This window comes from Sciurus vulgaris (assembly GCF_902686455.1).
Source record: "Sciurus vulgaris genome assembly, chromosome: 12".
NCBI classification, from domain to species: Eukaryota; Metazoa; Chordata; class Mammalia; order Rodentia; family Sciuridae; genus Sciurus; species Sciurus vulgaris.
The window spans coordinates 100,538,106-100,561,917 of NC_136473.1; the positions used below are offsets into that span (position 1 = coordinate 100,538,106).

The 23,812-nt window shown below is 44.5% G+C and overlaps 1 protein-coding gene across 1 annotated transcript in view; it reads right to left on the bottom strand.

The window, feature by feature from the left end:
- Positions 1-23,812, bottom strand: part of CACNA1E (calcium voltage-gated channel subunit alpha1 E) — a 439,155-nt gene that overhangs the window by 369,608 nt on the left and 45,735 nt on the right. Inside the window, exon 2 of the mRNA XM_079106943.1 lies at positions 23,083-23,178. Within this exon, the coding sequence (XP_078963069.1) occupies positions 23,083-23,110 (28 nt within the window). The 5' untranslated portion in view covers positions 23,111-23,178. The remainder of the gene's footprint in view (positions 1-23,082; positions 23,179-23,812) is intronic.

A 23,812-nucleotide genomic window follows, 5' to 3' on the forward strand; every position in this document is an offset into this window, starting at 1 on the left:
AGAAACTCATTCACTTCTGCCCACTGCTGATAATCTAGAAAAAGGAGGATGTAATTGGCAATAAAAACAATGGAGAGAAGCCAAAAATCAATATATCTCCTGTCAGAGTAACTCTTCACTGAAATAACTCAGTGTCTTCTCAATTGATTCACAGGACCACAAGATTTTTCTGTTGTTTCTTTTTCTTCTTCCACCCCTTTTCCTTTTAAAAAAAGAAAGATCTCTTCGGGCTTTCTTTGCAGTGAAAGGCTAATTGTAACTCTCCTGCAATCCATGACTTTTGGAATCAGGTTATTTTGGGAAGAGTTAACTCCCACAATGTCAGAGGAAGGGCAGAAAGGTCACAATACTGGGAGGGATCCTCAAAGGCTTTGAAGGACTCAGGGTGGGACTCCCCGTAGGATCCAGGCTCACAGCAGGGAGGGCAGACTGCTCTGATAATATGCCCTCCGAATGCAGATGGGATTTCTGGGGTGGCCTTCTGCACAGTGGGACTGCCTGAGGAGAGCGGGGAGTCTCTTTGCCAGTGACTCAAGATGAATGGCTGATTTTCAGGGATGGGGCTACTGATGTCAAAGAGCTTCTTGTTTTGCTTGATGAAATGGAAGGCCTGTGGAAACTACTTAGACATCCTTCCTGAACCTCTGTTCTTGGTGAGCTATCACGGTGAGAGGCGGCCAGGCTGAGTGTGGGGATGACGGCAGTGCTGTTTTCCAGCAAACCCCAGGTCTCCTCCAGCAAGGCCCACGGTGGGGGCGCTTTCCTCCACAGGGCCCACGCTGGCTGCCACGTCTCCCCTGCAGAGCGCATCCTGGTTTTGCATTACCTGCTCTGGCCCTGGTTTGGCCGCTTACCCTTAATGTCCTTGGGCAAGTCAGCCAGCCTCTCTGGGCCTTGGTTTTCTTATCTGTACTATGAGGATAAGTATCCTCTCCTCCAATGGATTTATTATGAGGATTAAGTAAGATAAAGTGTGAGAAAGCACTAAGCTACAAAGCTTATGGAAGAAATTCTGTTACTATAATCTAAGACTTCACTATCTCTCTTTCCTACTTTTCAGGGAACAGGATGGAAAAGAAGAGCTGTTCCTCACACTTGGCGAGTGAATAGAATAGGAAGGGGAACTCAGCTGCCCCTCCCCTCACCCAAAGCATGAGGGGGCTGAGGAGGGGTCATGACATGGAGAAGGAGCAGTTTCCCTTCACCACTGACCTCTGAACAGACAGAAGCTGGAGGCTTCCAGGAGCCTGTAAAGCACCCCACAAGAAGCCTGGGATTGAAGACTGAGACCCAGAACAGAGAAGGGAGGAAGAGGTAGCTTTCCTGAGGTACGCACCACCCTGGAAAGGTGACATTCACACACTAGTGATGAGCTGGCTAGCTGATTAGTTCTTGTTTCGGGTGCATCTGTCTGTACAAAAAAAGAACAAAACAAAGAAAAGAGGTGGCCACCTGCTCTAGTGTGGGTGCTAGGAGAGCATCCAGGATCTCCAGGGTTACTTTCTGTCTCCGCCAACAGGGCGAGGGCTTAATGAGAATGAGGACGCCCAAGAGAATGGCCTGCAGGACAGCAGGGGAAGGGCTGGCCCATGCTCAGACTTGTATCTGGAGGTCCAGGGCTGGGGAGCCCAGCAGGAGGCTGGGTGGGTGAGCAGAGAGGACAGGTGGGGATGCCGGGTCCTGGAGCTGGGTGCTAAGCATCCCCAGGGAAGCTATGCAAACGCTTTTGCTCGGTACCCTCCTTTTCCCTAGTCTTCCTTGTAGCCTCAAGGGGAGATGAAAACACCTAGCCCAGATGAAGACTGGACTTTTTAGGAAAGTAAGACAGAGTCCTATCCACTCTGTTTTGTGGTGAGACCTAGTAAGAGGAGAGGATTCTACAATGTGGGGCTCGCTGGGAGTATGGGAGGCATTGGAGTGGGTCTGACATTCTTGGCCTTCCAGACACACCCAGAGAGTTCCTACAGGCCTCTGCCTTTTCCCACTGTCCAGGTCTGTTTGGTGAGTTCCAAAAGTCCCTCGCCTGAAGGCAGAAAGATCAGCTCTTTGGGGAGCTCCGAACTACCCTAAAAGGCAGGTAGTGCAGCTGGCATGTCAGCCCCAAGCTGCTCCATTTGCCAGGCTGATTACAAAGGTGTCCATGCCAGGCACCCTCTGCAGGCTGCCCAGATTCCTTGTACTCCTGAAATAAAGAGACTCCAGTTTCCTTCAAACCTCAGAAGAAGAATTAGTTAACAGAAAGAATTTCCTTAATGTTAAGGTTTCTTTCCTGTAAGTTTTTTTCTTAAAGTCTTGAGATCTGATACCTCCTGTCTATGTAAGAATGTTGTAGGTGATTTTATCTGTTTTAGCATAAACTATATATTCCCGGTTAAGTGGATCTTATGTTTCTATGTTTTCCCACGAAGAGCACCATGACTTGGCAGATGCCCCATCACCTGTACCAGCACGAGAATCAAAGTTCTACCCAATGATGAAAAGCAAAAGGAGAAGGTGGTAAAATGGCCTTAACCAAGGACGTAGCTGTCCATCGTCACCACCATCACCATCAAAATCATCCAAGGTTTCAAAGCCACAGCTTTTAAAAATACAAACCATCTGCCAGGCCCAGGGGATGAACTTGCTTCCCGCTTCCCTGTGGGAAACAGAGCAATCAGAGGAGAACTTCACAGCCTCAGGAATATAGCTGCACCCTGCCACAGAGGCTGTCACCCAGCTGTCACTCCAGATGAACCAAGCGTGCTCGACTGGAAGTCAGCCCTTCCTTCTTGACACTAAGCTCCATCCCACCCTCCCACTCAAGGACTGTCCTCCTGCTATTACCTTTCTCATCTGTGTCGCAGTTTTTTAATTCTGTATTGGCCTCTTCCCATCCACATGCAAACACACTGTTCTTTCTATCGTCTTAGAAAAACCACTTGCTTCACCAGCTAAAAAGTTGTCCATAGTCTGTATCAGTCCTCCTCCTCCTCCCATCCTTTCTTAAACCATGTGCAGCAAAATGTTCTCCCCCTTGCTTTTGTGAAGGTTACCAATGTCCTCCAGATTGCCAAACCCAATGATCAATTCTTCTTGTCATGCTTGGCCATCTTCCCAGGTAACCCCCACCTCCTGGTAGTCCCCTCCCACACTGTACCAAGAGCATTCAGGGGTGATAGCATGACACTTCCAAACTTAGGTTATAAATGACTGTGACCTCCATCTTGGGTTCTCTCTCTCTCTCTCTCTCTCTCTCACTTGTTCTGGGGAAAGTTGGCTGTCATGTCACAAAGTTACTCAGCCTACATGGCAAGAAACTGCTGGGGACTGCAAGAGTGGAATAGGATTCTCCGGCCTACAGATGTCCATGCCCCCGAATCACAACTACAATCTTGCAAGAGATCTGGAGCTAGCACTTCCACCCCATCTGCTTCCAGATTCCTGACCCTCAGAAACTTTGTGAAATAATAAATGTTTGTTGTTTTAATCTACTGTATTTTGGAGTGATTTGTTATACAGCAATAGGTAACTAATACACTGACTTGTAGCAGTTAATGTGTAAGGTCCTCAGTTCAATCTCCAGAACCACAAATATAAAGTAAAAGAAAATAAAAATTGCATACAATTTCAATATGGCTAGTTGACCCAGGTGATCCCACCACCTTGACACTCTACCACAATACCACACTTGACTGGTTTCCCTTCTGCTTCATGGATCACTTCTCAACTTCCTTTGCTGGCTCTTCTATTTCTGCCTAACTTCTTTAAGTGGGAGGCCCTATGACTTGAATTTTGGTCCTTTTGTCTTTTCTGTCTACACTTACTCCCTTGGTGACCTCATCCAGCCTGTGACTTAATTATCTATATGTTGTCAACTCCAAAACTTACATCTCAGTTCAAATCATTTCCCCAAACTTCTGATTCATATAACTATTTGCATGACTTCTCTGCTTGGGTATTTAACATTCAGCTCAAATGCAACATGTTCAAACAGGAACCCCCAATTTCTCCCACCCAAACATATTTCACATTCTCCTTCTGAACTGATGGCATCTCCATCCTTAGAGTTGTGCAAGCAATCCTTCTCTCTTACCCTTCTCTTATACCCACCATTCAATTATCAGTGAATCCTACTAAATCTACCCACGGGGGAACATGAAAGATCCAGTTCCATCCTCAAAACCTTGAAAAAAGCCTAAAGAATAACTAACAGTAGTAATAAATAACATTATATTACTCTTACGACATGCTAGACACTCTTGAGTCCTTGCATATATTGCATCTTGTTTAATCCTCATGACAACACTGGAAGGAAGGTGCTATAACCCTACTTTACGGAGGAGAAAAACTGAGGCACAGAAAGGACTAGTAACTTTCCTAAGGTACCATAATTGGTCAATAGTAGAGCCAGGACCTGAATCCAAGCAGCCTTCCCTCACTGCTGTGTGTAGGTGTAAAAGTGTAAGGAACATGTAAGCAACACCTGCAGCTGCACAAGCCTTCAGCACTTCACAAAGAAAAGCCACTCATACCCACGAGCACCGTCTAATTGGTGCACAGACTGGTATTATAACTCCCAACACAGGTACCCACATTAACTCCTTATCATTTCACAGACTCCACTCTTACCTCCCTGAAGAACCGGCCTTACATTTTCCACTACATCGGTTATCTATTATTCATTGCTAAACATAACATTTCAAAATTGCCAGCATCACACAATGTGCTCATGCTAAGCCTTCTCAGCCTGTTCCCATCTCAGCCTCTCTCACCATCTTTTTCTTTCATCTTCTTGTTACTTAAGGGCAGCCTCCTCTCTCTCCAAGAGCCACAGTCTCACATTGGCTTCCAATGACGGCATGGCTCTATCCTACTTCTAATGAACTCCTTTTGGAGAGTTCCTTGATCATTGATAACACAGATTTTTACCTGCCCAGATGCCTCTTTCTTCCTTCCTTCCTTCCCTCCTTTCTTCCTTCCTTCTTTCCTTCTTTCCTCCCTCCCTCCCTTCCTTCCTTCCTTCCTTCCTTCCTTCCTTCCTTCCTTCCTTCCTTCCTTCCTTCCTTCCCTTTTTTAACATCAACAATTTGGTCTTTAGGATTACATACATTTCTACTTCATAGAAGTTGGCCAGTCATCTACTGTGTTTCTGCACACAGCAGTGGCATCTCTGGGGAATACAAAGACCTAGTGATACCCTGCTCTAGAAGAGACTAAAAATATTTCTGGGGCGATAAACTATTCCTCCCAGGCAAAGCAATGATCTAAGTAGTCAAAGCAATGTTATACCTTTTAGGATTTCTGAGAAGGAAATAAAGATACCTGTGGGATTGGAGAAACCAGGAAGGCTCCATGGAGAAGATGAGTTTGGGGCTGTTCTTGAAGAAGGGACAGGATTTGGATGGAGGAAATCATACATGCACAGGCATGGACTTTGCAATTAATAAGTCTTAGTCAAGTATCAGGAAGAGTATTGAAGTTGGAGAAGCATAGGAGATAAGACTGAAGGATCCTGCATGATTTGGGTATGGTTTGAGTGAATACCCAACGGTTCGTGTGTTGGAAGCTTGATCTCCAGCATGGCAGTGCTGGGAGGAGGTGGTGGGACCTTAAAGAGCTGGAGCTTGGTGCAGGGTAATGATGTCATTAGGGGCACTGCCCTTGAAAGGAATTAATTCTCATGGGACCCTGATGAGTTTTTGCTAGAAGGCTATCATAAAAGAGGAAGACTGGCCACTCCCCATGCTCTGGCTTCCTGCCTTGCCATGTGATCTCTCCCTCTCTCCTATGCTCCTACTATGATGCTATCCACCATGATGTGACACTGCCAAGGAGTCCTCACTAAAGTTCAAACCACAGGGCTACTCAATGGTGAATTTTCAGCCTCTAAATTTTTGAGTTAAATAAGCCTCTTTTCTTTATACATTACCTCATCTCAGGCATTTTGTTACAGCTATAGAACACAGTAATACTGATCCTGAAATGCTTTGATGCCAGAACAAGACACTGGGATTATATTCTGGAGGTATGGAAACTGCCCGTGCCCTAAACTTTCTGTGATGATCTGCTGAAGAACTCCCTTACAAAGGATGTTCTGCACGTATCCTCCCAGTCCCAATAAGAGACCAAGAGAGGTTCTCCTGCCTTTATCTAGTCCTCAGCCCAGAAGAAGTCTGGCCCTTAATACACACACACACACACACACACACAGCAGGGATCTGAAACTGCTGCCAGTGGTGGTACCTCCTAACAGACAGACAAATTCAATAGCCTCTGTTCTACAAATATCAAACCTGGTCTATGTGAAAAGTTCAGACAGCGCCTGAAGCTTCTCCAGAAGTCGACAGTTGACTGGCCCCTGCTCCCTGTTATATGTGTCTCCACCCTTCATCACCCCCACACTCCAGTGTGGGCTTCAGGCAAAGTTTGGTCATGGGAGCCCTGGTGGGATAGCAGAAGACAGCTAGAAGGAAGAAGCCAGAATACTTCTCCGTCTCCCCCTTGGCTCTGGCTGGCAGTTATGGCAATGGCGGCGTCTCCTTTGTCGTGGCAGCTTTCCCCAGACAGCTCCTCCTTCTGAGGTCCCAGTCTCCACCACGCAGGATTCCCTATAGTCAAGTAGCTTCTGGAACGTGGGTCCCGCCCGTGTAGAGGAAGCAGTGGCTTCCTGCCTTGGGCAGCCTTCCACCCTGCATTTGTTCCTCTGCGACCAAAGCATTAGCATTAGCATCCCGTTTGAAATACCAAGTCGGCTCACTGACTGGACCCTGACTCCTACCAGAAGACACAAACGCTCTGGAGCAGGGGAGAGCAGGAGCCACTTGATCTTTGAAAGATTACTCTGGCTGCTGCAAAACTACTGACGTGAAAGGAAGATGTGCAGATGTTAAACCACAGAGGAGGGCTAGTCCCAGCGATGGGTTGTTGTGTCCAGGGCTTCAGTGCTGTGCTAAGAAACGAAAAGGTTAGAATTGATCTCTATTAGATGTGGGGTGATGAAGAAAAGAGAAAAGAGAGCCAATGATGGCTCCTCTTTTTTTTTTTTTTTTTTTTTTTTTTTGGCTTGAGCATCTGGGTGGAGAGTACAGAGACAGAGAGAAGGGCAGGTGTAATTAGAGGGTAAGCATGCCTATCATCTCCTCCTTCCAGGAGGCAGCAATTGTGCCTCCTCTGTGCTCACACAACACTGGAGACATACTGTAATTGTACAGCTCTGTGTCCACTTGGCTCACTTCCCTGCTGGAGTGCATGGCATTGTGGCTCACTTTCTGGTTCATCTCTGGGACCTCCACGACACCTCAGCTCTCAGATGTTGAGCCCTAGGGCAAACACAGCCTAATGGAAGAGGATCATCTGTAGGCAACAGACTTTCAGTTCAGCTGCTTACCACACAAAAGCACGTGGCTTTCGGCAACCTCGCTGAGCCCTTGGTGACAGTCCTAGATGCCTCTCCCTGGCTCATGCACTAAACTAGCTTTCCTGCTGGGGAAAGCTGTCCCTGACGTCTGTGCTCAGAGAGCGTCTCTGCCCAGCCCATGACTCCATCCGCTGCTCAGGAAGAACACACAGAGGGTCCGGAAACGTCCACCCAGCTGAACCAAACGGACCGACCTCACCGAACAGCACATCTTCTTCTGCGAGTTCTCTTCACTCTTCCACTTTACCGCGCTGTCCTCAAAAAGGGAAAAAGGTCTCCCTCTTCTGGTGGTCACTGAATTCTGCTGAAGCCACTTCTGCCATGGTCAGGTCGACGGGGGAGGCAGCCCCGGCTCCATCGCTGCTCTTGCTCCCTTGGGAAGCGGCTTGTGCCCCTCTGCAGGGACCTGTGGATGGGCACTGAGGGGGAGGGCAGCAATGGCTCACGTGGAGGAGAGGCCTTGTCACTCAAGAAGGAGAGTCCTCGGACAATGGAAAGCAAAAGCAACCCCTCTCCGCAGTCCCTTCCCAACACACCACGGGCGGGTCTACAGCCACCTCCCTGCAGCCACAGCCTCAGCCTCCTCCTTCACTGCTTTCCACCGTCTCTTGAGGGTCCTGAATTAATCTAAAGCTCTGTGTCTTCACAGTAAGAACCCCTCAGCTCCTGGACACGTCCCTTGTCTCATTTCCTTCTCTCCCTCAGCTCCTTCTGCTCCATGACAAATATTTACCAAGTGCCCACTTGGGATGAGACGCCACGCCAAACATGGTTGATGAAAATGAGATGCTTATCCTCCCAGAACTGAGAGTCCAAATGAGGACAGGGGACAGATATGGGCCACCACCTGAGACACACACACGTAAAATTACCTACCTTTTCTGCCCTCGCGCTCGCTCTGCCTGCAGAAAGTCAACCTCTCTCCACTCCGTCCTGAGCTCAGGGTACATCCATCCTCATTATGGGAAAACTCCGCATTTGTGAATTTACTTATTCATTAAAATGCATTTGGGAATCCTGTTCATCCAGGGACACAGTCGGGGTGGTAAAAAGTTGGGAGTCGCTGTGCACAGGCATCCCCAGCTGAGCTGAAACAGGTTGTGCCGTCTCCCGCTGCAGACAAGTGTACTTTCCCTGGTCTAGTTCATGCCCCAAGTTTTGCATTTGCTGTTTAAAATGGCCCCTGCACCCAGTGCTGAAGTGCTGTCTGGTGTTGTAAGAGCAGGAAGGCGGCGATGTGCCTTACAGAGAAAACACACCTGTTGGGAGAGCTTTGTTCAGGCATGAGTGTACTGCTGTTGGCTATGAGTTCAGTGCTAATGAATCAACACTGTCTGTTCAATAAGATGTCTTTAAAAGAAACACATAAAACAAGATCAAGATATACTGATCACTTGGTGAAAATGTCATGACCAGAGGCTCACAAGAACCTAACCCTGTGTTTCTGTTTCCCTCGGAGCAATGGCTCAGCATTGGCTAACTCGGTGTTTGCAGAGAACTTACAGAGTATCACTTCTGCAGATAATGAGCATCCACCGCAATGGGAGGTGTGTACTACAGACAGACGAGGCACACCTAGCATGAGGGAGGAGATGGCTCTGTTCTCCCTGCTTTGTTGGGACCACCTCTGATGTGTGAAGCTTAGCTCTGGAACTCCCCTCTCCAGGGAGACATTAAAGACTCTCAGCCAGGATGACCAGAGGTCTAGAGACCTTACCCTCTAGGAAACCACTGACAGAACTCTGGGAACCCATCTTGAGAAGAAAAGGCTCAGCCACCATCAAATGCCTGGGGTGTCCATGTGGAGGGTGGGATGATCAGGCTTGGCTGGCTTACAGACTTCCAGGGGTGAAGCCAGAATTGAGGACAGGCAGTTACAATAGATAGGTAGTTGGGGTGAATCCAGGAAATGGAGGCCAGTTTGGATCCAGGAAGTTGGAGACCACCCCTGGGAGACTGGAATGTCAATGTCTCCAGAGCCCTTTGATCAATCACCAAGATTACCTGCCTTTACTACCCCTCCCAAAAGGCTACAGACAGGGAATTGCTAATTAATGACCCAGGGCTGCTGCCTGCCTGGATCACTCCATTTGGCCCTTCCCCCTGCCCATCTGCTTCCCACCTTTTGGCCATCCAACCAGCATTTCCTGGGCCTAGTCAGTAGGCAGGAAGGAGAGAGATAAAGGGGGAGAGAACAGGAGAACAAAGAAAAGTTTAGTCTATAAAAGCCACAGGGAGATCTCATTTCTTGGGATACCAGAATACCAGCCATGGCCCCCTTCCCCTCCCGGGAGAAGTCTGTGTTACTACCTTTAAATAAAACCTGCTTTATATGTGTTTGCCTTGGGGTGCTTCTCTAATGTTCAGACTTTAACATTTGAGGAAGCAGAACTCAAGATAACCAGTGGTTTCAAGGGGAAGTTCAGGACCCAGCAGTACAAGATACAACGGGCAGATTTTAGCTCAGCCCAGGGAAGTGCTTTCCAACAGTCAGAAGGGCATGAGGCCAAGAGGGCAGCTTTATGTGGTAAAGAGATTCCTGTCCTTGCAGGTAACAGTGACCAAAAGGGGACACCAAGGAAATGCAAACACTAAATATTTAAGAGTCTGTTCTATGAACACAAGTTCCCCAAGGGAAAACCAAGACTCTGCCAGGGCAAGATCCCTGTTCCACCTCCAAAATCACATCTCCAGTCTCCGTGTACCCAGGAAGGGGTGGCACCATCTGCCCTGAGCATCATGCCACCGGGACTCCTGTGCCACATAGAGAACAGAGCCGGGGAGCAGCTCTCCCTTGGGGCAGAAGCTTCCTGACTCTCTGGCTCAGACAGCTGAGGGAAGGAGAGGGAGAGGCGGATCATCAGTTACCCCCGAATCAACTCAGAGCAATTACCGTGAGAACATTTCCTTTTAAGCCTCAAGCTGAGCTGAACACACAAGTGAGGAAATCAGGCCCTTTTCTGATCATTTTAAAACTGTAAACCTCAGTGGGAAAGTGATTGGACTGTCAAGAGAAAATACAGGAAGGCAAAGCAAAATCCCTGTCACTGTAAAGTACTCAGAGGAGCAGCTGTGTGTTCTTTGGGGTGGCAACCGGTGTCACGAGGCAGCATCTTCCTGCAAAAGCAGAGAGCATCCTTCTACCTCACTAAGTTCACAGCACTGAGGTGTCTGAGAGCTGGGCAAGCAAGACAGATTCTGGAAAGGTGCCCTAAGGCCATGCTATGGCTTCCTGTAGGTGGATGTCCCCTGTGCCCTCCCAGAGGATCAGATCACACAGACCTCCTGGGCAGCCCATCCACAAAGTTGGAATCGACATCCTTGAACTTTGCACCCAGCCTCCGAGCAAGGAAGACAGAAGCCAATCAATCGAAGTTACATGATGAACCAGGCTCCTGGCCTGCCCTGGGACAAAAACAAGAGCCCAGGAGCAGTCCCCATCCTGAGGGTGATGGCTCATGGAAGAGGAAGGGGAACACACGAACTGGGAGAAACTGAAACTGAACTGGGAGATTCGAGTGGCTGAGAGATTGAACTTGGACAAGGCCTTCGTGGAGAGAATGTGGGCTTCGCGGGCTGTGCTGAGCGGGCTTGCAAATCTGCACCATGTGTGACAGTCGCTACTCACCACGTGCCACTATTTAAATCTAAATAAAATTTAAAACTCCGTTCCTCAGTCACACTAGTCACAATTCAAGTGTGCAATCCATAGTTCCCATGGCTCCTTGCGACCGTCTGGGTAAGAGAATTTCCATCCTCGCAGACCGCTGTGTGGGGCAGCTCTGAGCCCCACTTCCTCACCCTGTTCAGCATCCTTCAGATGCCCTAGGGTGAACTTCACATCTGCTACCGTGTCTAGGCAGTCCTGGGAGATCAGTGCCTGCCTGGCTCTCAGCATCCATGTTTGCCACTTTGACCTCACATATGACATGTCCCAGCCACAACAAATGAGCTTCTTTCTGTCCTTCTCACAAGCCATCCCCTCCAGCAACTGGCTGAACTGCTTCCCTGGTTCCCTTTTGTTCATCCAACTTCTTCTCACCCTGAAGGGTTTTCCCTGGGGCCGCTCCTGACCCCTCAGGCAAGACCCCTGAAGTCTCCCGCTTTGCATCCTCAGAGAAGTCTGCGCCTGGTCTGTCACTGCTCCACTTACAGTTGTTCACTGATGTGTCCCAAGTGCCTAGAACACCACCTGGCTCTTTGCAATGATCTGCTGAATTAACCAATGAGTGGACGGATGGATAACACTTCGTTTAAATTCCTTATATCATTGGTTGTCAACCATCATCGTCGGCGAATTATGTGAGAACAGGAAACTTGCTTATCTGATTCCCTATGTTATCTCCACTCTTTTCTGGATAGTGGATGATTAAAAAAAAAAAAAAAACTATTGAGAAATAGAGGTAAAAGGGAAGGAAGAAGAAAAGAGGGGAAGGAAGGAGACAGGGTAAGACTGAAGGCCAGAGAGGAGGGAAGGAAGGAGGGGATGGAGGGAGGAAAATGAATGAAGGAAAACAAGAGAGATGAAGGGATGATGAACGCCAGCCTCTGCCCCAGGAGGCAGGAAAAACAATGGTGTTTTTGAGTAACAGAACAGCTAAGGCACTAATAGCACCGAGCTGTCAAGCTTTTTCTACACAATGCTAGAACAATCCTCTCCCGTCGCCAACTCAAAGACAGGCTTATAAAGCTCCCTGGAGTAGCCTCATCTCTGTCACCCCCCACTCCCCAAACTGGTGCCATGAGAACTAGTCAGAAGTGCAAATTAAGCTTTTTATTACAATTAGAAGCCTAACACAGGCATCACCTGTCTAGATGAAATGTGATATTTCATCTGAGACGTTCATGATCCTAACCCGTCAGGGGAGACTCTGAATCACTTCACTGCCTGCTTTTCAACAGCATCATATGAAATGATTCTTATTCTTTAAACTTGCGAGTTGTCCCCAAGGAACTCAAAGCAATTGACAAACTTTTAATTCTCGTGACACCCTAGGAGCGAAGGAGGTAAGAGTCTAGAATTTATAGATGGGGAAAGAAGAACCATGTGACATAATTAAGCATCTTTCTTTGTTGAAGCCAGAGAGACTCACCCTGTCCCCAGAGCCCACTCTTTGGGAGCTAAGGGAGGCCATTGCAATGATGTCCCTAAAAGTCATCTCAGCAGTGAAGTCAGGGACAGAAAGGATAAAGGAAAGTGAGGTGTGAGACGGGAGTGAGAGCAAGAACGGGCATGACTGTCGGTGAAGAGAAAAGAGGCGGTGAAGCAGGAAATCATGCAAGACTGCAGATAGGCACAGAGTGGACCCCCGGAAGGCCCGGAAGGGGCTGGCATCAGGAGCACGGGAGCAAGGACATCCAGTCCAAGACCTGAGAAGAAACAGAAGGGTGCAGGAAGAGAGCAGATATTTGAAAGGAGCATTTAAGAATAAGAAACAAGGCCAGAAATCACAATTTTATCGGTGAGGACAACAGTCACCAGAGAAGCAATGTTACTTGTCCAAGTCACACAGTGATGGAGGAGAAACCAGAACCCCAAGCTCTCTGCTACTCTATGGGAAAAGGAAATAGTGTTCACTTCACAGCATTCAAACTTTTTTCCTCCCAATAAAATAATGTGGGGCAAGGTTGGGAGATCAAGAAAGGTGAAAGAAAAGTAAATTTTCCACTTAAGAATGACACAGGATAATTGGATTTTGTATTGGATGTTGGGTTTGCCAAACCATGTCGGTACCCAGTTGAAGACAGATACTCCATGAATTTTTACTGTAGGTGAATTAGCAGAGATCCCTCATTTTATAGAGCAGCTATTGCATCCTGTCATCTTAACACAATAAATACTTATTTCTTATGCACTTCACCATGCAGTGCGTGTAGGCATGGGACCCTGCTCCATCCAGTCACTCAGGATAAAACTCCTTTCATCTAAAGTAGCATTGTCCAGTATGGTAGCCATTAGCCACATGGGATGATTCAAATTAATTAATTTAAATCAGTTTCTCAATCACATCAGCTACATTTCCTGTGATCGGTAAACATATGGCTACCATATTGGAGAGCAGAGAGAAAGAACCATTCATAGTCATAGAAAATTCTAGTGGGTAGTGCTGCTTGCCACTGGATCTCTGGCATGCAACCAGTGGGCAAAAAGGTGGAAGAACCTAAATGGTGATGCAGGAGGTTTTATGGGCCAGACCTGGAGGTGCCATACATCATTTCTGTCCATATTCCACTTCCATAGTGTAATATAAAGCCAATACCCCGACTCCCAACCACTTGTCAATCTGTGCTCCGCCCACCTCTTACATTACAGGAATTTCCGGCCTACGCTACAGCCATTTTCCTGCCTCCCACATTACGTCCTAACATGCTAGCTAGCTATTGGTTCATCAGTCAGCTTGCAAGTATTCTCCTCCGCTCTTGGTTCCTTCCAGCCCACGAGATTCCAATATCTGGGAGAAATGTACACGCCATCTTTCTCTTTTCCTTTCTTTTCACCTGGGAGCGGAAGCACTAGTCGTCCCCATAATAAAGTCTCTTGCGTGAGGCCTCGTGTCCATGGTGCATTTTTCTGGGAGCTATTGTAGAGCCCCAACTGAGACGGGGCGAGCGGAGCAGCAGTTCAGCGGGAGGGTGAGCCAAGTTGCATTTTTCCTTACACATAGCTTGTTCATGCAGTCACATCTAGCTGCAAGGAAGACAGGGAAATGCAGTCCTGTTCCCAGGAAGACAAGGAAATGGCTTTAGTGAGCATGTACCAGTTTCTGCCACAAATGCATTATTGCGAATTCCCAAAATAAAAACCTAATTTCCCAACTGAGTTCTGTAATAAAATCAGACTAGATTATCTCCCCCTAGACTGTTTCAAATTTTAAAAAGGAAAAATTAAGATGGTGGTCAGGCTCAGAGTCACAGTTCTCTAAAGACAGTTCATTACATCATACCTTCTTAATTAAAAACACTCCAACTACTCTATTTACTCTCTCTACTCCGTTTCTACCCTATCATTTATACCTGTAAGGAGAAACTTGCATCAGTACTCACAAGGAATCTGAGATCTCTTCTAGTTTTTCGGCATACCCACCATGCCTGAAGAATGTATTTGAATTTGAATGGGTTCAATTCGCTCAACAGCCTCCAATGGGACCATGCTATATACACAAGCTGCAGACACAAAGGGGCTAAGGGGCGGAGAGGAATAAAGGAGACACAAGCCTCAGGGGAAGTTGGAAATAAGTACAACAAGCTGGAATGAGATAAATACCTAAAAAGAGGTTTAAAAGTAGAGGTTCAAAAGAATGAGAGGACATCAGTGAGAGGAAGAGGGAAATCTCCACTGACAAGAAGGTAATGAACCATGGACAGTGGACACCAAGTCTGATTCCAAAAGGCTGGAATGTGGGAAGGAGTTCCAAGAAGAGGAGGCAACGGCCCTGGCATTGCCCTTGAGACAAGATGACTTGCTGTAATCCAGAGCCAGTCTCCGGAGAGGAGTAACTTGTCCCAGCTTCTGTTTCATCTCTGAGCCTCCATCACATCCCCATGACTCCCACTTTGCAACTAAGGAACCACCATGTCCTGCAACAGACTACTGGCACGTGCCCATATTAACTGGAACGTAGCACCTGGACAACCAGCTGAGATAAAGAGAGGGTGGGGCCATGTCCTTGAAGGAAACATTGATTATGAAAACCCACCAGAAGCACAAAGTTGAGAGAGGACAATTATTATTATCTGAAAAGGTTTATACAGAGGAGAATGGGAGATCAGATGGTTGATCAAAGAGTCCTATAAGGAACCCCTAACGTCACTTCCAACTCCAAAATCTCAAAGTCTGTTGATTTTGTCATCAACAAGCTTCCTGAGTACCTTGGATTTCTCTTTTAATCGGGTTCTGATCCTTCTACCTTAAATTTTTCCACTCTACTGCCATTATCCCAACCCACGTCACCATGATGTCCCACTGGAACAGCTCAAAGAAACTCTAAGCTGACCTCTGTTTCCACCCTTGCCTCCTCCATGAATACTTGTCTTCCTGCTGTCATAATCACATCCCCACAAAAATGCCACCACAAAATCTAAAAACCCATCAGGGACCACCAACTGCCCTGGAAATAACATCTAAACTCACCACAGCCTACCAACCAAACCAAATCTTGTACTACCTTCCTCCTCCTCCTCACCAACTCCAGCCACACTTTCCCCTCCACAGTCCCTAAATACACCAAGATCTTCCCAATCTCAAGGCCTTCCTGTTCCTCATCTTGGGTCACTCTTCCCTTGGTTTCCATATGGCTGACTCAGCTCAAATGTCACCATTTTGATGATTTCTAATTGCCCTACCCCAAACGTTCCCCTTCCCCAGTTAAAGAACTCACTGGGGGTGTCCCCAGACTTCGACTCTCCCCTCACTCCAAGCTGTCCTTTCAGAGATCTTACCAACCTCCCCACCACCAGCTTACACTCATTTGCACATTTTTTTGTGGTGGCATTCACCTCTCTGCACTGTATTTCCACATTCTCAACCAGAGCCTGGGTGTCCCCACCTGTATGTCAGATTTGGGAGCGTAGAATGTATGATCCTTTGTAAATCAATTAGTTTTCTTTCTCCCTCTTTTCTGCTAATCCTAGAACCGTCTTTTCAGCTTCCTCAGTTTATAATCTCACAGTCGTCTTTATTCTTTACATATATTATTAACTAACTTTTCTATAGTGTCGTATGGTTTATAAAGGGCTTTCACCCTTTATTAATCATTGAAGTTGTCATTGTTGTGCAAACAGCTTTATTAAAGCAGAATTGAATACAAAATGAAACCATTATCAAGATCAAAATGAGCAAATCCATTTTCTCAAAGGGTTTCCTCAGGCCTCTTCGTATTCTCTCCCTCATCCCTCCACATTTCCCCATTTTCTCCAAGCAACCATTGATACACTGCTTTGTGTCACTACATTAATGTGAATTTACTTAAATTTTACATAAGTGGAATCATATGCTATTATCACTTTTCTTGGCTTCTCTCTTTGTATTTTGATATTCATCCCAAGAGGCAGCTAATATCAGTTCATTCCTTTTTATTGCTAAATAGTGTTCCATTTTTTCAATATATCAAGTTGATCATCCATTCATTGAGTATTTAAGTTGTTTCCAGTCTGGGGCTATTATAAACAAAGCTTCTATGAACATTCATGTACATGTCTTTACATGGACACGTGCTTTGAAAAAGTCAATAAAATGGATAAATGTCTAGTTACCGATCAGGAAAAAAAATGAGAGAAGATATGAATGCTGTTGGGTAACTAACTTGAAGTGGAATAGCTCTACCATTTGTAGGTACATGTTTAACTTTTAAAAAGCTGAACTGCTTTCCAAGGTAATTGTACCATTTCATATTCACATGATCTGCATTTAAGAGTTCTAGTTCTTCTACATCCTCACCAACACTTCATATCATATCTTTAATTTTAGTCATTCTAGTAGACATATAGTGGTGCATGGGGAGGTTTCAGTTTGCTTTTTTGTAATGATTAATGACCCTGTTTTTTATTTGCTATTAGTTTGAATTCCAGTTGTTCAAGTTTTGTTTTATAACAATGTATGTGAAGGATATTGTCCTGTAGTTTTCTTAAGCTCATTTGTCTGGTTGTGGAATCAGAGTAATGTTGGTCTCATAAAATGAGTTGAGATATATTTCTTCCTCTTCTGCTTTCTAGACTTTTGTAGACTTGATATTATTTCTGATTTAAATGCTTCATAGAACTCACCATTCAGTTCTCTGAACCTGGAGTTGTCATTGTGGAAGGCTTTTAACCATCAAAGTGGAATTTCTTTAATAGATACACAGCTCTTCTGATTATCTATTTCCTCTTGTGTGAGCTTTGGTAGTTTGTGTCTTCTAAGGAATTTGTCAATTTGATCTAAGTTGTGGAATTTACGGACACAAAGTTGTCCACAACACTGTCCTTATCATCTTTTGAACATCCACTGAATCTATGGTAATGTCACCTCATTACTGATACTGGTACTTTGTATCTTTTCTCATTTTTTTTCTGATCAGTCTAAGAGATTTATCCATTTTACTGACTTTCTCAAAGAACCAGCTCTTGTTTTCATTGATTTTTCTCTGCTTTTCTGTTTTCTTTGCAATTGATTTTTGCTCCTGTCTTATTTTCTTATACTTACTTCGATTTTACTTGGCTCTTCTTTTTCTCAATTCTGATGATGAAAACTAAGTCACCACATTGAGATCTTTTTCTTTTCTAACGTAGACATATAAGTGCTATAAAATTTGTTTATGGATAAATATTTGTGGAACATTTCTTATAGGCAGGATATCGTGGGGTCTTGCTTTTGTAATCCAGTCTGATAATGTCTTCCAATCAAAAGATTTATTCATATGATTGGGCTTAAGTCTACTACATGGTTTTTATTTTTGTATCTGTCACGTGTTCTTGGTCTCCTATTTCCTCTTTTCCTGCCTTCTTTTGGATAACCCGAATAATGTGTATGGTTCTATTTCATTTCTATCATTGGCTTGCTGGCTGTCACTCTTTGTTATTCTAATGGTTGTAGTTGGACTGACAGCATTCATATTTACCTGTGGAAACCCACCTCTGAGTGATAGCCTACCACTTCACGTGCAGCATGAGAACCTTACAACAGGGTGTTCCAACCTTTGCTCCATTTCTGTCAAGACTTGGACTTTTATGTATTTGGTAAACCCTCCTCCACACCATCACAACTTTTATGCAAACAGTACATTTTTTCTTTTTAAAATAGTTAAATGAAAAAATATTTAAAAGAAAAAATGTTGCCTATTTATCCATGCAGTTACCATTTCAGATGTTCTGCATTCCTTTCTGTAGATTCAGAATTCCATTTGGTATCCTATTTCTTCTGCCCGAAGGGCTTTCTCTAACTTTCATGGTAGTACGGTTCTGCTGGTGATAAATTTTCAGCTTTTCTATGTCTGATAAAGTCTGTATTTTTCCTTTATTTTCAAAAGATATTTTCTCTGGACATAAAATTCTAGGTTGACAGTTTCTTCTTTCAGTGCCTTAAAGGTGTTGTTTCACTACCTTCTCACTTGAATTCTTTCTTAAATAAAGCTTTTTTTAAAATATTTTTTAGTTGTAGATGGACACAATACCTTTATTTTATTTATTTATTTTTATGCAGTGCTGAGGATCAAACCCAGTGCCTCAAACATGCTGGGCAAGCACTATACCACTGAGCTACAGCCCCAGCCTCCATTTTTGTCTTTGCTCCTCTAAATACAATATTTCTTTGTCCTCTGACTGCTTTTAAGATTTTATCAGTGTGTTATGGTCTGAATATTGCTCACACCTACTTCTTAATCTGCTGGTATGAGACAAGGAAATACTTAGATCATTCTAAGAGTAGAGTCCTCATGTTTGGGATTTAGTCTCTTTATAAAAAAGACCACAGAGAGCGAGCTTCTAGCCCTTTCCACCATGTGAGGACACAATGAGATAGCACTGATTATTAGTCAGAAAGTGGGGTCTCACCAGACATCACATCTGCCTCAATCCTGATATATTCCAACCTCCAGAACTGTGAAAAATAAGTTTCCATAGCTTATAAGCTACTCAGCATAGAGCATTTTATTACAGCAGCCCACACAGACTGACAGATTTTGACAATTTGACCCTGATGTGTCTTTGTAGAGTTTTCTTCAGGTTTCTTGTGCATGGGTTTTGTGAGTTTCTTGAATTTTTGGATTTATAGTTTTCATTAAATTTGTAAATTTTCAGCCATTATTTCTCCAAATATATTTTTGTCTCTTCTCTCTTTGTAGACTTCAGTTACTAATTGTAGTATTAGGCTACTTTAAGTGTTTCACAGTTTGTTAATGCTCTGTCCTTTTTTTAAATTCTTTTTCCTGGCTCATTTTGAATATTTTCTAATGTTATAACTTTAAGTTCACCAACTCGCTTTCCGTAAGTCTAACCTACCATTCATCTCATCCAGTGTACTTTTCATCTCATACATTGTAGTTTTCATTTTTATGAGTTAGATTTGGCCTTTCTATGTCTTCTATGTCTCCTCTTAACATTTTTTAACATATGTAATACAGGTCTAATAACAATTTTCATATCCTTGTCTGCTAATGCTAACATCAGTATCAGTTCTCATTGATTATCTCTTCATTGTACATTTAATGTTCTTGTTTACTTGAATGCTTGACAATATTTGATTGAATGTTAGACATTGTGAATTTTACCAAATCGGATGCTTAAAAACTTTTTCTCATAAAATATTTGTGAGTTTTGTTCTGGGATGCAATTACTTGGAGACACTATAATCCTTTTGTGTTTTGCTTTTAACATTTATTAGGCAGAACCAGAGCAGTGTTTAGCCTGGAGATAACAATTTCCCACCACTAAAGAAGCCTTTATTGTGTACTATACAAAATGCCTTTGAATATTGAAGTTTCCAGTCTATCTATCCAGAATAACTCTGTGCAACTGCTGGATGGTATTACCTTGGGTCCTTTGGGGCAGTTATTTCACCAGCCTGGTGTAGTTTCCTTACACATGCACTCATAAGTACAGAGCTAGACACTCAAAGTGATTCTCTACAGATCTCTAGAGTGTTCTCTCTCTCTCTCTCTCTCTCTCTCTCTCTCTCTCTCTCTCTCTCTCTCTCTCTCTCTCTCTCTCTCCAGCTATCTCCCATACTCTGCCCTGCAAACTGTTTTGGCCTCCCTTCAGCTTTGTCTCCTTTATTCAAGGAGTCTGCTGGAATCTAACTGGCTTTCCATTCCCTGTGATGTTCCCTGAAAATGATCTCAAGACAGTAATTTGGGGCAATCATAGGGTTCACCACATGTATTTCCCATTTCTGAAAGATTACAGTACTTTTTTTTTTCCTGATGTCCAATATCTTTCCAACTGTTGCTTCATAAACTGCCTGATTCAGGGTTGTTTCAAGTAGAAATGTCAGTATTGTTCTGTCTACTCTATCTTGGTCACAAGTCAAGTCTGTCATTATTATTATGCCCATATTGCTAATGAGTAAGTTGAAGAGAGGGTCATTCCAAGTGGTCTCAAACCTCACAAGAAATCTAGCATGAAATTCTGTCAGTTACTCCCCTTTCCTCCATGTTACCTGCGATAACCCAGATGATATCTTAATTTTCATGTGAAATATCAAATAATCATCTCTTAACTAAGTGATATAGGACAAAAGCATGTACCCTTTAGGTATTTACTGCGAGCAGCTCCATGCACTTTGTTGGGGTTCAGTAAACACAGGGAGAGCGTCTTGACAGTGCGTAATGCAGACTGCCTGAGTATACAACACTGGCTCCACAATCAACTAACTACATGACCGTGGGCAAGTCTCACAGTCTCCTTGTGCATTCATTTTTTTTTTTTATAACAGTACAGAAACCATAGTCTTAGAAGATCTTAGAAGACTGCTGTGTTAATTGAATGATGTAACATATATGAAATGCGTAGAACAGTGCCTGGTACACAGGAAGCACTGTGGGTTAGATCATTTGATGGACTTGAATTGATCTGGTCTCCTTCCTTTCAATTTATCCTCCTTTAATTTATCCTCTGAATGATATTTCTTTTAGAAAATACTTTTTCTAATATCCAAATTTTATCCAATTATATCTCTGCTGTAAAAACTCCAGTGGCTTGTCATGTAACCTCCAAAGTGCTCCACTCTGTGACTTCAGCCCTCATCTCTAAATTCATCCCCCACCACATGTGTGCCTCGCTCTGGTAATACTGGCTCTTTTGCCAGAACCCAAATATGTCTTTCTTCTGACCTTTGCTCACACAATCACCTCCTTTTAGAATTTAAGTCTATGGCCCCTCCCTTCACCCAAGTCCACCCCCAGTCAAACTTGTTTCCATCCTTACAGTCCAACTAAAACTTCACCTCCCTTGTAAAGCCTATTCTGATCACTCTAAAAATATTCAGTCTCTACCTATGTCCCCTCTATGCTGTCCCTTGGCAACAATTGTCTTATTTACTTCCTTTTTTTGTTTGTTCCTGGTACTTGTTGTCATACATCTATGCACCTAGAAGGTACTCGATGAACAAATAAATTGGCTCAGAGGACAGATGGGGACATCTAAGGCAAAAGACCAGTAAATTATTCCATAGTTCTTCCTGGAAGAATGTAAGCTTCTCCCCATGCAAATGATAGAAAGCATTGAGCCCCCACAGTCACATTATCCCCAGGAGCTTCACAGGAATAGAGTAAAGGCTAAGAAATTCCAGTTCCCAGTTTCCAGGCTCTTGAACCTGTCTAATTAGCTCAGGCTCACTGAGTCAAATGTGCCAAAGAGACACAGAACATCCCACCAAATATAGACTCAGCCACCATCCTCCTCTGGAAATAGAAACTGGGAGACAGCAGACGCTTAGGATGCAGAGGAAGAGTGACATGATGTCAAAGGACTAGAACCAGTTCCCATCCCTGCCAGTCCTGCAGAAAGCAAGAGAAAAGCGAGGCAGTGGGGACCACTCCCTGCTCCCTCCTGTCCCGAGTGGGTAACAGCAAACAGGGAAGGTTGACACAGCCACCTCCCAGCATGAGGTCTTCTATGCCCTTGCTTCCTAGACAGTAGCAGGGGAAAAGAGAACTAAGACATAAAAACCTTTTCCTGTACCACTGTGCCGGCTCAGGAGCATCAGGCAGGCCATCGACTATGGCAGAATGAAAAGTGGCTCCTTCAGCCCTTCTTTCCTTATGATCCTCTATGCCCCTGAAAGGTAAATAGCTTACCTTCCTGGGTGGTTAATCCCAGTCAGGTTTTATTTGAAGGCAAACAACAGCAACAAAAGAGACACCCACATAGAGGGTGTGCATTGTAAAGGTTTGTCCTAAAATATCTCCAAACCCCACTTCCACTCTCCCCACCACCACCTTAAGTCTCTCCCATGCAGTCTTCTTATATCTGAAGCCCTTTCCTGGCTCCATTAACTCAACAAATATTTATGGAGTACGTGATAGATGCAAAACCCTTGTTGCACTAGAAATCAAACAGTGAGAAAATGCACAGTTTCAACCCAATTGGAGATTACAGTCTATGGGGAAAAGCAGACATTAAAGTAATAATTTATATTTACATGTAATAAATAATGGAAGATGTAATAATTCATTACATATTGTTATAAATAATTTGGTAAATTAAATGAATGATGTACATAGGTAAATGTGCAATTATACAACATGGTAAATTTTAAGTAGGATAAGTACATGGTCCTGTTAGAGGATGCTACCAGAAAACTCAGCCTCATCTGGAGAAGCAGGAAAGGTTCCCAGAGGAGACTAGAAGGAGGAGTAGAAGATCATCACCATGGAGGAGAGGAAGAGGGCTCCATTGCTTAGTGTCACCTACTAGCTAGCTAAGGCAAACCACTTAACTTCACTGTGCCTCAGTTTTCCCCAAAATGGGGATCATCATAGTACCTACTTCATGCAGCCATTGTGATGATCGAAGTAAATTAACCTATATGCACAAAAAACTTACAAAAGTTCCTGGCAAAGTAAGCACCAAGTGTTTGCTGCTGTTGTGGTGGTTATTCCTGATCCTCCAAAAGCCAGCTCAAGTTTCTTCTCTTGGCAGACCCCATCGGACATCCCCTGGGGTCCCCATTCGAACTTCTGTAACAGCGCCTGCCACACTCCATTTGAACTTACTGTGTGTGTATGTTTCCTTCACCACCATGTGAAGTCCTAGGAAGTCTTACATTCCTGTTTGCCTTCATCATCTCCCATAGCTGCTGGTACAAAGTGCTGGGGAAAACAATGGTAAGGAACTAGTGATGAATGCCTTTTCAGTATCACACAGGCTATCATAATTTAAGCCCCAGACAAGAGCATCGGTGAGCTACAAATCCAGCCTACATGAATATGACCCTTAATAAGACAGCTTTGTCAGAATGGATTTTAAAGTTTCTGCCCCCAGTATGCACTGACAAATCTAAAAAGAAACAACAACATGAAATCAACTAGCCCACGGGCTCCATGAGGACAGCGCCTGAGTCTTATTTACTGTCTCACTGACTCTTAGTTCACCCCGCTCTAACAAAATACCATAGACTGGATGGCTCATAAACCACAGGAGCTCGTTCTCACGGCTCTGGAGGCTGTGAAGTCCATAATTAAAGCTGAATCCCAAGATTCCTCATCTGGTGAGGACTCGCTTTCTGGCAGTGTTCTCATGTGGAACAAGGGGCAAGGCAGGTACAGGCACTGATCCCACTGCTGAGGGCTCCGCCCCATGACCTAATCACCTCTCAAATGCCCCACCTTCTAATGCCACCATCTTAGGTTGCAACATGTTAGGTTGCAACATGTGAATCTGGGGAAGAGTAAGCATTGAGTCCAATGCACAGCCCCAGTGCTTGGCGTGGTCAGTATAATGTAC